Genomic DNA, 16811 nt, shown 5'->3' with positions numbered 1-16811 from the left:
CTAATAGTGTGTACACAGGGGAGACCTATTTGTTCAAATCCTGGAAAAGACCTTTATTGAAAGAAGATGTAGTGATCCAGGTCACTTGGCCTGAGGATATTATTTGTTTTGCAGAAGGAGATGATGTGTCTGTCTAAGGCACAGCTGCCTGACAGGGAATATGAGTCTTCATGCTAATAAGAGGATAAATATTCAGTGGTTTTGGACTTTGGGCTAGTGTAGTGTCATGAGCTCCAAAATTTGCTTCCTGAGCAAACCCCATGGTGGGTGATTATATATCTCTGCTAAGCATCTGGAGAAAATACATTTTGTGTGAGTTAGTTGTTTGAAAAGCATGCTTTGCACAAGGTGTTCACACTAGCTGTACTGAATAACTTTAATTGTTTGGGTGTTGTTGGTTTGTTGTTTTTTTAATTTCCACAGAAAGAGCTTCATTTAGGAGCCTGAACCTTCATGCAGACTCTGTCAAAGGCTTCAACATGGGCCGAGCCATCAGCACTGGCAGCCTGGCCAGCAGCACTCTGAACAGACTCGCTGTCCGACCCCTGTCTGTCCAGGCAGAGATCCTGAAGAGACTGTCCTGCTCTGAGCTCTCGCTCTTCCAGCCACTTCCTGGCTCTGCAAGGGACAAGAACGAGAAGAGTCCATGGGAGGAAAGGCCCAGAGTTATGAGCAAGTCATTTCACGATCTGAGCCAGAGTCACATCTCTGTTTACCCCCCGAGGAAAAATGTTATTACTGCTTTCGACTCTTCCCCCAAAAAAATAGAAGATATCATGGGAAGGGTCTTTCAGCAAATGCCAAAATTTGATACTGGATCAGCAACGGGAGCATTAAAACCAAGCAAGTAAGAGCCTCTCTGACCACCCTGCAGTATATTTGTGTACAGTCAATGTACATTTTGCATCAGTTTTGATTTATTATTCATGCCATTATTTTATTACATTGATCCTTCCCTCTCCCAACTTCCTCTTCCCTCTGTCTGGTTCCCCTTCTCTCCTTCTCCCCTTTAAGTTCAAAATCTCATGCAGGTTTAAGTAGAAGCCCTGAAAGAAAGAAAAATGAATCAGACTCATCATCCATTGAAGATACCGGTCAAGCCTATGTTGTAGGTCAGCATGCAAAAAATAATATTACTGTATTTACTAACAAACTTCTAAAATTGCTTTGGGGGTAATGCTTTGATATATTTGATATATTTATTAACTGATGGTAATATTCTGATTTAAAAGTGGGAGCAGAGTATCACATGTGAAAGCAATCCAGGCCATTATTGCAGTGAATCCAAAAAATCCTCCTTTGGTCAGCACCAGTCTTTGCACAGAGGTGTAATGTAAAAGCTGTAGCAGAAAACAGCTTCCAGGTTGTCACTTCAGGGTGCCATTTGGTTGTATGTATCTTTTAGTAATTTGCTAATCTTCATAGTCTGTTTGTGAAGGCTGAACTTTTTTAGTGTTTTTTGTGGAAAGAATGTAGGGAGTGTTATTTTGACTGTTTGGCATCAGCTGGGTATTGGCCAGTGCCTCTAAGTAGTAACTCCACACTTGGGAGTTTTTTCTTCTATTTTGGAGGGTTTTTTTCAGATATAACAAATTAGTTAAATATTTTTTGCAATACACTGGGTGTTTTACAAAAACACTTTTGTATTGAGGTAAGCCAGATGCACTTACTCCATTTTCTTGGCAAGGACTGGAGTTCACACAAGTAGTCTTACTATTAACTAAAAGAGAGAGCTCACATTAAAAAAAAAAAAAAAAAAAAACATTCAAAGCAGCTAAATAGATTTAAACTAACACTGGGTTATTAAACATGAATGTTTAATATCTCTGTATTACCAGTTTCTGGTTCCAGAAGGTTCCCTGTTATAACAACAGAAACTATAATGCCTGAAATATTTGCAGCCTTAGCTGCTGGTTGGCTTTCCTGTAGTTACAGGACATCAGAAAAAGTTGAAGATGGTTAAGTTTCTGGGGATGGGGTCATTATAAACAAACTAAAAGAAGCAAACAAAGTAGTGTGTGACATCCCACATCTGCACCCTGTGCATTTGGAACAGGACTGACTTGGGAATGATGCATTTTCAGTGCTGAGAGCATAAATGCTGAGGAGTGAGATGAAGTGTGCAGGTTCTGTAATTGTTGATTGCAGCCATTTACTCTGTGCCTTTAGTTTTGTGATTAATATGATCATGTGCTTGCCCATAATCTTCTGGGCAGCAGTTCTGGTGAGGGTTTTAGCCACATGTCAGAAAGTCCTGCTGGATCACACTGCCTGTGCTGAGGGACATAGGTTCTTTGCACAGTGAAACACATCAGATGGGTTCATAGGTTTGGAGAAGGCCAGGGCTGCTTTATTAAAAAGCTTGAATTTTCTTCCCTCATTTACTTTCATGTATTTGTACATGTATTATTTTATCCTCTTTAAAGTAGGGCCACATTGGCTTGGCTGTGATAATTTCAAAGAAAGCATGATTCTATAAGCAAACAATTTTAAGTAGTAGTTCAAATTGCTTATTACAGCAGCAGCTTATTTGTTCCTTTACAAAATCTTAGAAGAGTCCTGTTGTGTTGGTTTATTAGGTTCAGCGTATTCAATATCCAATATTGTTAGAAAATTTAGTCTTTGACTTCATTACGCAAGATCCATTACTTTGATCTGAAGTTAACCATGGTCATAAAGGCCAAACCTCTGTCCTTCCTTTAATTCATTGCCTTTGCATGAGCTACCATCTATCTGAATCTTAAACTACAACTAGAGCACATGAAAAATTTGGATTTGCTAATACAAAGCTAGTTTTATTTTTATTCATTTTTAAAAGAAGTAGTTTGCTATTGTGAATGAGCTCATGTGAACTGTGTAAAGACTGAAACAATTCTTGGTAGCTTTTTTATTAAAAAAAAATTATAACAGTGTCTAATACTTCCATGCATGTTACAGGTGTTAGCATGAATACTTCAGAAAATCTTCTGTCATCAGCAGCACATAAAGAGAGTGGTAAGTTGATAAGTAATTAATTCAGTCAATTTGTCACTTGCAAATGCTTCACTGTTCCACCTGTCCTGTGCCTTTGGTGTTCTTGAGTGCCTCTGCCAGTTAGCTAGATAGGACCTTTTTCTAGTATTTCCATTCCTATTATTTATTTTGGATTGCTTCTTGGGGGAGGTTTAGACATCTGTATGTGATATTTTTCACATATGAAAGAGTGAAGCACTTGAAGGGTGCTCTTTCCTACCAGAATCAAGCTCTTGAAAGCTCATTTCCCTTATTTAGGAGGTTACTGCTTCTGTGCTTTCTTTTTACTTCTTTCACTCTTTAGGCTTGATGTGTTTTTGAGGGAGAAAAAGCTCCTTTTCTGGGTGATGTGCAGTATGCTGCACTCTCCTGCATCACTTGTTCTGTGCTTGTACCAGTGTGTGGAGCTCATTAGATTTCTGCAGCTGTGGATTGCCTCTTCCACTTAGGGCAAAAGTATCCCAGGCACTCCTGGACCAAATGAATGTCTTCTCTAGGAAGCAAATCCATGAGTTCAGACTTGCACTATGTTGGTGTTTCCTGAAGTTTCAGGAGATTTGGCTTGTTTATTTGTTTGTGTTTCGTCTTGTTTGCTTGGGGGATGGGATTTTTTTGTTGGTGTTTGTTAGTGGGGTTTTTTTCTTCACAAAATTATTGTCCTTGGATCTCTTAAATACTTGGGTCTACTTCAGCCTGATGGGATGCCTCAGGAGTCAGAGTTGTATTGTGAGGATGCTCAAATTTTAGAAGAGGTGGAATCAGCGGCCTGTGGAGTTGCAAATGAAGAAGTAAATTGAAGCAAGAGAAGTTTTAGTAGATGTTTCTAATTTTGGTTGCTTTTTAATGAAGAGACACCATTAAGAGAACTCAATGAGTAACCTTTCAGTAATTCCATATGACCCTCAGTTTCAATTTTACCAATGTGTTTGCATCCTCCCTACCTATGAGTAGAGCACATAAACACAGATCTAAACATTTTCCTGAATTGAGACTAATGAAATTAAAGATTCTAGGACTCAATTATGTTGTCCCTCCACGAGACTGTGCCAGCTGCTTTTCTTAGGAGGAGTAAAAGATTTTTAACTGCTGAAGATGGAAGTGCGTTAGAAGGGTTATAGAGGTTTTTTTCTGTGTTTAGCCATGGCTTAGAAGATGAAAGTTGAACCAACTAGATCAAAACAACTTTTCAAGTTATCAGAGAAGTAATATTTTTTAATGGAAAAGAGCTTTAAAGTAAACCTGAAGGGAAGTGTTGAGGTAGTGTCTGATCATGAAATGTTGGCTTTACAGTTGACTCTCTTCAAACAACACAGAACAGAGTTGCCACACCAGAGAGAGAGATCACTTTAGTGAACTTGAAAAAGGATGAAAAGCTTGGCTTAGGTAAGTGGCTTTAAAATTGCTGTTGACATGTATTTCTAGAAGCCAAAAACAAAATAGAGTTTTCTGGTCTGTGTTTAAGCATTTATTGTAGAACTGAGTAAAGCAGTGCAGGCAGTAGCTGGATTTTGAAGGCTTTTAAAATGCAGTTTCTGTGATGATAAGCAAGTCTGATTTTTAGTTTTTCCATATTGTAAGTGTAGGATAATATTAATATTGTGAACTTGTCATCATTGAAGTTGGCCTTTTAAGTTTATCTCTGTTTAAAGTATAGAATTTTGTCTCTGTGGAATGTCACAGCTTTGAGCTGTGACAAATGCTTTAAATGAATGCTTTTTTAAAAAAAAAGACACAATAAAAGCATTATGTGCTAATTGTGGAGTGTTTTGCTTATTCCTATAATATCAGATGGAACACTGATTTGATGTTTGAGGAGCCTGGGACATGAGATATTTACATTACATTCCTTCCTCTGCCACTGATTTTTTTGCATAAACCCACCTAATTTTTCCTATATGAGTAATGAAAGATTTGATGGCAGTGTTGTGCTTTAGGAAGACTCTCTAAAGTGTCCTTAAGGACATTGTTCTGTCATTCAAAATCAGATTGTAGTGTAAATTTGAGAGGGGAAAAAAGCCTACAAGACAGCAATACTTAGTGTTTACACTGCACAGTAATGTATAAGTTGAGCAGAAATTAAAAAAAAAATTCAAATAAATGTAGTATTTTTCCTCTTTCTTCCCCATGCAATTTAAAGTAGTTTGCTGTTTTAGCTAGGATAGAGAAGACCTGATATCTTTTACTTTTTTTCCCCCCCCAGAACATTTGTCCCAGGTTTATGTGGTAGAATGAACAGAAATAGATTAGAAGCCTCAAAATAAAACAGAGACATTGAAAACTTGGATCTTAAGACCAGGGTCAGACTTCTATGAGAAACATCAAACAATGGAGAAAACCAGAAAATTTTATGTGATAGAAAACAAATTATGTCTTCTCAGCAAATGTCCATTTCATGTCACCTATTTGTGTTTCTCTTGCCAGAGTTGTCTTCTGTAGCCTTTGCTGAAGTGTCCTGAACAGACAAAGTCTAAATCAGTGCTTAAAACAAGAGTATGCAATAAAGCTTTATCAAAAAGCTTTGCTGTCTGTTTCCATGCAGATTTCAGGTGTCTGGGGTTTCTTGCTTTACATTTATTAGAATGACTAAGTTTTTGTTTGTTCTAGAAGATGGACTTGTGTTAAGTTACACAGTGATCACTGACATTTTTCCTGCTTTGGGCCTTTTCTTCCTAGGCTTTCAAATAGTTGGTGGAGAGAAGACAGGGAAACTTGATCTGGGAATTTTTATTCATTCAGTTATTCCTGGAGGGCCAGCTGATTTGGAAGGGACTCTAAAACCAGGTGAATAGCATAAAATTCCATCTATGGCTCTGGGTATTACAGTCCTTACAATAGTGACCTTCAGTCACCTTCTAGACAATTTCTGAAAACTAGTGATGCTTCTTTCTTAAGACTATACAAAAGAAACAATCTTACAAATCAATGTAAAAATGATAAAGTTTGAAGTAGCAGAAAGTTGAAGTTATATATAAAGATAAGGGCTTTATTTTCCATAGTCTGTTTTGCAGATGCATTCTAATATAAAGTTTTAAAACTCAGTATCCCTACTGTAATTTTTTAAAAAGTGAAATGGAACCATATACTATAACCATAACTGTAGTGGGGGGGAGGAGAAATATAGGGGTTTTTTGCCTTTTCATCTTAGTCTGTGTCTTAAATGAGCAATATGCGGTTCAGTTTAACTTCTGATTTCTTCTTTTTCTTTTTTCTTTTACAGTAAAAGAGAAGGTAGAAATCAGAACATGTAAAGATTTGGCAGGTTTAAAAACAGGAAATATAACCAGTTTTTGTGGTGTGGTTTGGGATTTGACTTTCTTTTTTCATGATTGGAGTTCCCTGTTCCAGCATCACTTGAAGTTTAGTAATTTTTAATCTGTGTATTGTGTAGTTGTCAGACCTGTACCCCACATTGTCACTGATGGGTAAAAATGTAGGTGTTGGACTGTATCTGAACAGCCCCTTTTGTGCAGGGCACCGCCTCATATCCATAAACAGCACGAGTTTGGAAGGTGTCAGCCAGCATGCAGCCTTGGAAATCCTGGAGAATGCTCCTGAGGATGTGACACTGGTCATCTCCCAGCCCAAGGACAGGCTGTCCAAAGGTAGGGAGGGATCTGCAGTCTCCCCTGTGAGCAACCCCAGCTAGCTGGGAATGGTGTTTAGGGACAGGATAGAGAGGGGGTGTGTGAGGGTATCCATTGGGGGGTACAGTGTGAGCAGCGAGCTTCCTGCGGGATATCTGGGTGTGTGAAAGCTTCCTGGGCTGTAAGCTGAGAAAAGGGTGTCGTGCTGCAGATAAGCTGATGGCTGTCTTGTCTCCTGCTTTGCAGCATCGTCTAACACTGCTCAGATCAGTAATGGAGCCAGGGGTTACTTGAGGAGGCCTTCCTCAGTGCAGGACACCGAGGCAGAGTCCTCTTCCGAGGAGCACAGCCGGTGCTGCGCTCACCAGAGGCCCGTTTCGGGCAGCCTCTCTGCACTGTCCAAGCGGGATGGGAGCGTGAGCTCCCAGGATTCCCGGACCGAGAGCGCCAGCCTGTCCCAGGGCCAGCCCGCCTTGGGCAAACGTGCCAGTGGCAGAGCCCAGCAGGATGTCCAGCATCACAACGAGCCCCAGGCTGGGCCCTCGAAAGCCCTCGAGAAGAGGAGATCCTCGTCGGACAGCGCTCGAGCGAAAAGTAAAAGGCCCGGGGTGGTGGAGCCTGTGGAGTATTCTGACCGAGGGGATTCTGACATGGATGAAGCAACCTACTCCAGCAGTCAGGAGCAGCAGCCAGCTAAAAAGGCATAGTGGCTTTCATATGAATATTTCCCATCAGTGTGAGAGTGGGATTGATAGCTGTCTCTGGGCGTCAGGATGTGAGGGAGGAGCAGCCTGGCCTAGCCTGCAGCTAATGCCAGTAGCTGATTTCTAATAGCATGGTGATTTTGTGCAAAATAAATGGAGAAAATCACTTCTGTAACTTGGAACAACTTTCCAGCTTTCCAATGTCACAAGATGTGTCTTATTAGAGGCAGATTGTGCTTTGGGATGAACTTACAGTGCACTTCCTGAGGCTGTAGGAAACCTCCTTTCAATTCTGTGTGTTTGTCCAATATGTTCATAACCTAGTGACCACTCCTAGAGGTAAGTTTATTCACTTGTCAGATAAATGAAGTTTTCCTCAAGGAAAGTAGGAGTGGTACATCTGGAGTGGGTAGCAGCAGAATTCATTGTCTTCTGGGATTGATCTAATCCTTGAAAAACTGCTCTTGTGCATTAAAATTCAGCAGTGAGTCATGCTCTTGTGCAGACACAGTTGCTGTGTCACCTTTCCAAAAGGGCACAATCACAAGTACTGAAAATTTGTTTCCAACTTGCAGTGATTCCTCTGTTCATCTGATGGAGGTTATTCAATTAAATTGTGGCAGCTCATGCTAATTAATACAACAGACTCTAGGCTGCTGTACTGCTGAGGTACTGCAGTTTCGGTGTTCTGTACCCAGCTCACTTGGACTGTAAAGACTTGGCTGCTAAAGGTCAAGCATATTTGTGTGCTAAACCTGTTCAATGGCAGGAATGGAAAGAGTTGAAGCAGTGAGTGTTATTAATTGGTACTTTGCCAGGTGGACTCCTTCTGGTTGTGTCTGACTCAAACCCCCACCCTTTAGGGTCTTAGCTAAAAGCATCTGTTCCAAAGGCAAAAGGCAAATCATTGTCTCTTTTGTTTTGTTTGTTTCTTTCTCTTTCTCTCTCTCTCTTTTTTTTTTTTTTTTTTTGTTTTTGTAACTAAAGGATTCTTCCTCATCGAATACAGCAAACAAAGTGAATTCTAAAAAGGTTTCTACAACACTTCTTAAACCTGGAGATATCTTTGAGGTTGAACTAGCAAAAAAAGATAACGGCTTGGGAATAAGTGTCACGGTACTGTTTGACAAGGTTTTTAGATGTTTTCTCTTTTTTCTCTACTCCCAGCAACCCATTAAATTACTAAATTACAAGGAAGCAAAATATTTTCTGGAATCACTTTAATTTATAGATTTATTGATGTGTAGTTAATCTTACCAAAGCTGAAAAGTAATACTATTAATTTATATTCATTTTTTTTGTCATCTGACCCTTAAGTAATTTTTGTTTTTTGTTTTATGGTGGAGCCCCAAAGCCCTAATAGACTCTTATCACAGATGCTGCTTTGTGAGTACAAAAGGCAAGATGGTCTTTGTCCCTTGCTACCTAACCTTGTGGCAGATTTGCAAGGAAGGAAGGGAGACCCTCACAGTCTGGCTCCATGGGCAGTGGAAGGAGTATTATTATTTAAGGGTATCTGTGCACGCTCAGTCACATTCACCATGTTCAGTGTTCTCCCTCTGCTGGAGAAAAGGCAGAAAGCAAAAAACTGCATAAACCCAAATGAGACCTGGATGACACTGCTTTCTTGCAATATGAGTCAAAACCATATTTTTTAAGACTGATATCTCTTCAGGCTATAAGATTTTTAAAGTAGTTTTATATTTAGGGCCTGTCATACTGCAGAGTGGCATTTCAGGGAAGAGAATAATTTACATACATTTTCCACTGCGTCTGTTCCTGTATTAAATATATACATTTTAATGTATTTTAATATTCAGCTATTTTTGGTGGAGGAATGATTTGGAAGCCTAGTGCTGTTTCCATATATATGGCTAGAACTGTAAAAAGAGCAGAAGGAAATTCTGTTATTTTGGCATCCAAGTCTATTCAAAGCCATGTTCCATTGCTTGAGAGAGTTGGAGGAACAGTGGTGGAGCAGGAGTTGGTTATTGAGTAGCACCAGACCTGCATGCACTGGCTTTGTAGAGATGCTAGAAGATGCCAGCCAATGCAGAGATTTCTCTTGAGAGGTGACCAGGTGTTGTCTTCACTGCTCTTTGCTTTTCCAGCCCCCATTCTGCCCCTTCATTGTTTTGCTGTGCAGTGGTGGTGAGGAGAGGTATGCAGTTCCCTGTGAGTTACCTGGGTGCTTTGGGAGTGAGCATTAACACACTGTTGGTCTTCCCCTTCCCTCCAAGTCTGTGGAGCACAGTGAGCCAGAATCACACAATGGTTTAGGATGGAAGGGACAATTAAAGACCATGTAGTCCTACCCCTCTGCAATCAGCAGAAAGGCCAAGGCCCTCCAAAAACAGTGTCAGTTCAGCCTGAGCAGCTTGGACCTTCAAACTTGTCTAAACTGAGAGAAAGCAGCACTCCCATATCTCCTGTTACATCAGAGAAGTTGTGTTGGAGTAGGACACTGCATGGTTGTGCATCTCCTGCTTTGGCATGCTGTGCTCTTGCACATCTCTGAGCTTTGGTGTGCATGCAAGCATGTGAAGTCCAACAAAATGCAGACATGTTTCTGCTGAAGGACATTTGTTTGTGTTTTGTGCATTTGCATTGTGATGCATTGTGTTTTCACAGTCTTCCCACCCCAACTTCATTCGTAGCAAATTGCATGACTGCACAGAACATGCTTGATGTAACATTTTTTGATTTTGATAGTTTCTCTGGTTTTTCTACATGCCAGTAGCCCAAATGCTTCCTAAGAACAGTTTTCCTTGTGTCACACTGTGTTTAATTACTAAGTATTCTAACTGCAAAATGACTAACAATCCTATTTTTGTTTTCTGTTTAGGGTGGTGTAAATACTAGCATAAGGCATGGTGGTATTTATGTGAAAGCAATCATTCCCAAGGGAGCAGCTGAAGCAGATGGCAGAATAGAAAAAGGTAGGATTTCCATTCTTTTAGTGGGGACTCTTAATGTGGAAAAAGGGCAGAGGACTGTCTGGGGGGGACTTGACAATATCCTGTGGCCTGGAAACTAGCACTCTGTTTGCCTCCTGTTCTTGCACGTTTTTCACTGAGAAGAACTATTTCTTCAAGCTGTTACAGTTGTCATTTTAAATATTGCCTTGATAGCTAATTCTGCAGGTGAAGATTAAAAAACTAATGTAGAGCAACTGCAGAACCAGCAATGCTGAGGCTGTGGAAGGGAAAAATAGGAGATAGCTTGTGGGATTTTTGTTCTCTAAAGCAGCCTATGTTAATGGAGAATGCTTCTCTGTTCCAGGCACAGAGAGAGAGGGCTTTGTGTTATTTGTGGCCCTCTTGCTTGGCACGCCCGGCAACTCAATACAGAAAATGCTGTAATTGTTATGGCTCTTCTTGTTAGAAAGCCAGGCCACATTCTTCACTGAAGTGAGCATTCCTGCTGTAGACTAAGATTTGTTTTGAATAAAGAGTCTGAGCTTTCTGGCAGGCTCTCACTGTGATGGTTAATACTAGTTTTGACATGGGATTATCCCACAGAATCATTAGATTGGAAAAGACCTTTGATTTGAACCATATAGTTTATTTGCAAAGTTCTCTTCTTGGCTCAGAGCATGGAAGGGAAGGAGAATTTCCTTAAATAACTGTCCTTGTGAGCTCAGACTTGAAAGTTTCTGTGCATCATAGATGTTTTATAGGTGATATTCTGCCTACTTTTTCTTAAATTATTCATGTAGGTGACCGTGTGCTCTCTGTCAATGGGATCAGTTTGGAAGGAGCTACCCATAAGCAAGCTGTTGAAATCCTGAGAAACACAGGCCAGGTGAGTGGCTGCTGCTTCTACTCCTGTCTGTGACGAACCAGTTGAGAAAAGAGGTGAAGGAACCTCAAGACTGGACCTCTCCCCAGTGTTGTTGTGGTTATTTTAGATTTGATTTCTAGGACTCCATGGCTTCCTGGCACACCTGAAAATAGTCAATGAGTGTACACATTCAGAACTGCTGAGAAGTGCTATTTGTGTTCACTTTATAAAATGTTTTTAACTTAATTCCCTCTACAAATGTGCAAGTGACACTATCTTTGACACCTCTTAACACCCTCACAACTTTATAGGAAGAAAACCCTTTCTTACTGTATTGGCAAATGTCTTGCAAGTCCATTAGTGTATTTTGGAGGTTGTCATTTAACAGCCCTTAAAAAATAAGGAGTAATTGGAGGACATATATGGGGAGGGGAGTATCTCTAACACTTGCTGCTGTAGAAGTTTGGACCTTGAGAAGTTAGAAGGAAACACATACTCTAGACTGTGCTATCTCTGTTGCCAGTTAACTGGAGAATGTTTCATCTCTTTAGGTGGTGCACCTGCTGTTGGAAAAGGGTCAGCTTTCAGGGGCCAAGGCTCATGCTCCAGTGACACCACAGTGCACGCTCCCATGCCAGATGGGGCAGTGTGAGCCACAGGAGAAGCCAGCAACAGATTCTTCAAATGCCAAAGATTACAGCTTTGTCACTGCAGGTCAGCTCCCACAGAACAATTGTCTTAACTGTCAAAGCATCCTGTAATTTCATAAGATTTTCTTTACTTCTTGGGATGGAAATGGAGTGGGTTAGAACCTGTACCAAGCCCTTGCACATAATGCAGTCTCTTTGGGTTTGTGCCGTTGTGTTTCTTTTTAACACTTCCTTTCACATCTTGGTTACTTTGTTTAACTACTGTTAACTTTTTGCTCTCTCAGTGTTTCACGTTCTTTCCCAGTGTCATCTTAGATGCCAAGGCTGTAGCAAGGTTGGAGTTAGGAGGTGCTGCTGTATCTGGTGCTGCTAAGGGGTGCCAAGGGGAATTTAGATATTTATATATAAATGAGTGCTTCTGTGGGTCCTGCAGCTCCTGGCTTAGAAGAGAAAAGACATCAAGAGCTAGATAAAGATAGAAGGGTTTGTGCTCCTGACTAGAGGTTGACATAATTCAGCCTCTCTTGCTGGTGATTTGTGCAGGTGAAGGGAAGCCTACCCAGATGGCAGAACCCCTGCAGATATCTTTGGGTCTTCTTGCATGGGCTCTGTCCTGTCTGCCAGGAGCTCCAGCTGCTGCTCTCACTAATCAGTGGCTGGAAAGGTTGTGTCACTCTGTGCTTTAAAAGGTTCCTAAATGGACTACCTAGGGAGTAAGTCCTTTGGAGACACTCTGCCCTCCTGCACTTTGATGTCAGGCCAAGCAAGCCGACTGAGAAGTTGTGATCAGCTTTTTGTCCCCTTTAACCTGGAGGGATCTTTTGGGTAACACTTCTGTTCAACTCAGTGAAAGAGCCATGTGAGGGGGAGATTGCACATTGTCATGTCTGGAATATGAGCACCAGACGCTCTTTCCATGGCCATGTGCAATAGGAAATAATAAGTTAATTGTGGAAACCCAGGGCACAAGGAATATTTCTCTGTCTGCTCTGGGGTGTCCTGACCCCCAGGGGAGCACTGACTTTGACCCTCATTCATGGAGAAAGTTTCCTAGACGTCAAGGTTGACTAGAATCCACAAAAGTGTGAAATAGATTATAGAGAGTAGTGTAGGTGTATCACTTGGTGAGAAATTTAGATTTTGGGAATTTTAGTATAGAAGCAAGATGGGGGGGCACAGGGTGTCGTCCTGGGTTTCTTCTTCATGTTTCTTCTTCCTCCTTCTTCATGGATTTGAGTGGCATTTTGTAATTGGGCAGAAAAGTCCACATTGCAGGGTTTTGGGGATCAGTTACTGGGTTAAAAGGGAAAATAATCTAGGTGTCAGCTCTTAATTGGATAGTTTAGTCTTAAAAGACCTTGTAACAAGAGACTGTTAGCCATTTTGTGCCTTCTCACAAAAAGCTGCTGAACTCACAGTAGTGAGCTGTTTTACTGATAAGAAATAATAAACCCTTGAGTCCAAACATGAGCTGCCGTGTCAAGTGTCTTCAACCCAGTCCCAGAGGAACCCACAGCTGCTACACCACAGTTCATTTTTCTTTTACAGAGAACACATTTGAGGTGAAACTCCTGAAGAACAGCTCAGGCCTCGGGTTCAGTTTCTGCCGTGAGGACAGCCTGACCCCGGAGCAGCTGGGCTCGACGATTGTGCGGGTGAAGAAGCTCTTCCCTGGGCAGCCAGCTGCAGAGAGCGGGCAGATTGAGATCGGGGACGTCATCCTGAAAGTGAACGGGGCATCACTGAAGGGCTTGTCCCAGCAGGTTTGTACCCATAATAGTGAAACGCGTACTGTGATAGTCCTGCAAGTCTGCATCTCACAGTGAATCCCTCTGTGGCCACAGGAAGTCATCTCTGCTCTGAGGGGAACATCTCCAGAGGTCTCTCTTCTCCTTTGCCGGCCACCATCCGGAATACTACCAGACATTGACCCTTTGTTGCTGGTAAGGTGTCTGGAATGGGATGTTTTTAAACATTATTTGCTATTTAAGGTGGGTGGGTGGGTTAGTTCCATCTGCATTATTCCATATGCAAGATGCAAATGGAATAATGGGGAGAGTGCTCACAGAAATGTGGTTCTTGGAATGAATCCCTTAGGAGAGCACTGTTAAAGGAATGTATGGCTTCGAAAGCTTTTTTCCTCCATTTTGCAACCTAAGGCATGAGAAATTGGTTTAGCACAGTGTTTCTGGAGCAGAGATTTCTTTGCAGCCCAATGTTTTGAAGTTGGTATCAGATAGAAATTGGATATTTTTGTGAAGGATATTCTGCAAAACACCGATTTGGTGTTGATGTATGTAAAGACAGAGAAAATGTATTCATATTTACCTCCTGGAAATTAGAGATGTCCCAAAGAATATTTTCAAAATGGTTCAGTAAATAAATTGAAAGAGCAGAAGGCCATTTTAGGATACTTGAAGAAGTGGAAATGAAATGTGTTTCAACAAAAGAGAGTGTAGAGGACAAATTGCCTGAAAATTAGGCTTTCCATAATACACAGGAAAGTGTAAAACTAATGGAGACAGGTCTTCAGTTTAAGTTCCCCAGGGAATTCATCACAGCACTAAGCCTGCCAGAGTTCAAGAAGCGTTTGGACAAGGCTTTATGGCAACCGGGTGTGATTCTTGAGGCTGTCCTGTGCAGGGCCAGGAATTAGGCTTGGATGATCCTTGTGGGTCATCCAAGTAGATAAATACAAATTTAAGTGAAGTTAGGATTGGAGTGAGAGATAAGCAACTAAGCAAACTCATAACACAAATAACTATTCCTAAAATAGACATGTTTGTAATGTGGAATAGCAGGAACTTTAATAGAACTTTATCAAACTTTAACAGGAACTTTATTAAAACAGTGCACATATTAAAAGTAGAGGAAAACCAAATTTTTTTTTTACATTATCACAGACTGATGTTTTCATGTACACAAGAATCTGACCATAAAAGCATAAATGAAGTTTTTAAATCTTTTCTGTCTGCTGGCTGACATAATGCTTGGGAATATGTGACAATTGGCAAAATTGTTATTCAGTCTGGTGGTGGTTAATAACTTGGTTAACAGTCAGCATTTGCATAAATTATCTAAGTTTTTGTCGTCTGTTACTGTTGCTGTTTGGTTGACAGCTTCTCCGGTTCCCTCCTCTGTGAGGCTGGTTTGACTTCAGTAGCTCTGTGAGCCTCAGCTTCTGGTTGGAAGGGATTTCATGGTACTTGCATAGAAGACTGCTGGGGAGTGTTTAAAGGCATCTGTCAGTAGGCTTTCTGAAGCTAAAGTATTTTTGTTTTCCTTAGATTAATTTAAAGGTTTTTAACAACATAAGTTTCAGAGTTTTGCACACTTTGTCTTGGCCAAGTTGCATTGAACTTTTTGGAACTCTGCTATGATGTGTTTCAACAGTTGAGTCAGTAGCCACTGACTCCTTGTTTTTTGGTAATTTTGTGCAGTCTTTGAAACTTTCTTTTGTCATCAGAACTGGATTATTGTGAATTAAATGCTTTTGCTCTTGTAGACCCCCATCCATTCGCCCCAACAAGTTTTTCCAGAGGTCAGCAGAGAAGTTTCTGGTCCATCAAATAGAGAACAAGGCGACAGCTCAGATGAAAATGAAGCTACTGATCTGAGCAAGAAAAGGCTAAAATCTCCCTCCAGAAGAGACAGCTACAGCGACAGCAGCAGAAGTGGTGATGAGGAGGTGATGGAGTCAGCAGGCCAGGTGGGCCTGGGCTGGAGTTCAGCGCTGTACCAGGGCTCAGGGGAAGCTGAGGCACGGGCACAGGCTCAGTACGAGGCACACCCTGCCCAGAGGGACGCTGTCCGCACCATCCTGTACCCTGATCAGGAGGCTCCCGGCAAGGCAGAGCTGGAGGACAGGTATGCTGCTGATAATGATCCTCATCATCCTGCAGAAATGTTTCTAAAAGTAGTTCATTGGACCTATTCATAGAAACGCTTCTCTTGGTTTGCTTTTTACATCTGCATAAAGTCATCATTGGTTCATATATTAATTTATGAATGACAGCCACATTGTACTTACTCCTGTTTTTCTTTTTTTTTCTGCTTTATCTGTAGTGATCTGCCTTTGGATTTGCCAGTGATCCCAACCTGTAGAACTGTACCTGATGTTACCACATCCATGTTAATAAATGACTGTTATGCAACTCCTGTCTCTGAACTGACTTCACACCTGGGAGAAATAGATTCATTACTCACCCAGCTGGAAAAAAATGCTGAAGAATATGAGCCAGTAATACACTATTTCTGTCTTTCAGGAGCCTAAATGTCCTGCTGTGGTTGTTTTAGTCGTGATTTTGAGAGTGGATAGAATGTAGGCACATTAATTTACAAATGGGATAGCTGTAGGCTATACTTGCACTACTCTGGGTGTGTGCCTAATAAATGGCACATACACTGCCATTTGTAATCAGTGGCAGCTGCTCATACCAGTGTCTGCAGGCATTTTCTGTGTGGGCTCTTGAAGAGTTGATACATTTCCCTCTGTGGATGTGGAGGCATCCATGTGTACATAGGTGGATGTGTGTATGTCCATTTCATGGGTCATTTCATCCTGGAAACCTTGGCATTAAATATTTACCCACCTCTCAACCATATACTCAGAGGAAGCTTAAATGGCAGATATCTTGCTTCTGCTCTTTTAGTTTTAGGTGGTTGTTCAGACGCCAGAGAATAAATTGAGGCATCAAGGGCATCAGGAGACCCTATTCTTTGCTGCATTTATAAATATGAATCCCAAAGATTTTCTGCCGTGCTGGAAGATGGAGCCTATTTCTGAGGCTCTTTTGAGAAAGCTTTTGCTACCACAGAAATGTCTTGTGTATCTAAGGGACTTCCATATCATCACGTAATCTGTTCAAATATTGAAAAAAATTGAAATTGAGTCTTGATACATCCCAGTTGTGAGGGTCTTCCATGTTATAAGTAGCCAATACTCCATTTTGACAAGAAACTGTACTTTTCTTAGTCCCTTCTTCTGAAGTTCTTCTCCATCCTTCCTGGTGCTCTGTGATTTTTTTAATGCAAATGAGACAGATCCATATCTTTCAAATCAAAATTAATGCAAATTA

At 41.1% G+C, this 16811-nt stretch overlaps 1 protein-coding gene across 6 annotated transcripts in view; it reads left to right on the top strand.

Moving 5' to 3' along the window:
* The window catches only part of PTPN13 (protein tyrosine phosphatase non-receptor type 13), a 113009-nt gene that overhangs the window by 80177 nt on the left and 16021 nt on the right, over positions 1 to 16811 (top strand). For 5 of the 6 annotated variants that reach the window (XM_014265844.3, XM_074540822.1, XM_074540821.1 and 2 more), the window contains 15 exons: positions 424 to 847; positions 1015 to 1112; positions 2938 to 2994; positions 4303 to 4395; positions 5686 to 5793; positions 6483 to 6614; positions 6843 to 7297; positions 8288 to 8431; positions 10146 to 10239; positions 11019 to 11104; positions 11635 to 11797; positions 13282 to 13496; positions 13578 to 13676; positions 15239 to 15600; positions 15799 to 15973. In XM_014265844.3, the coding sequence (XP_014121319.2) occupies positions 424 to 847; positions 1015 to 1112; positions 2938 to 2994; positions 4303 to 4395; positions 5686 to 5793; positions 6483 to 6614; positions 6843 to 7297; positions 8288 to 8431; positions 10146 to 10239; positions 11019 to 11104; positions 11635 to 11797; positions 13282 to 13496; positions 13578 to 13676; positions 15239 to 15600; positions 15799 to 15973 (2705 nt within the window). The remainder of the gene's footprint in view (positions 1 to 423; positions 848 to 1014; positions 1113 to 2937; positions 2995 to 4302; positions 4396 to 5685; positions 5794 to 6482; positions 6615 to 6842; positions 7298 to 8287; positions 8432 to 10145; positions 10240 to 11018; positions 11105 to 11634; positions 11798 to 13281; positions 13497 to 13577; positions 13677 to 15238; positions 15601 to 15798; positions 15974 to 16811) is intronic. The other variant, XM_074540825.1, reaches the window with a different exon arrangement.

This window comes from Zonotrichia albicollis, chromosome 5 (assembly GCF_047830755.1).
Source record: "Zonotrichia albicollis isolate bZonAlb1 chromosome 5, bZonAlb1.hap1, whole genome shotgun sequence".
Classification (NCBI taxonomy): Eukaryota; Metazoa; Chordata; class Aves; order Passeriformes; family Passerellidae; genus Zonotrichia; species Zonotrichia albicollis.
The sequence above is the reverse complement of the archived record's forward strand: the minus strand, read 5'-3'. Positions and strand labels throughout refer to the sequence as shown.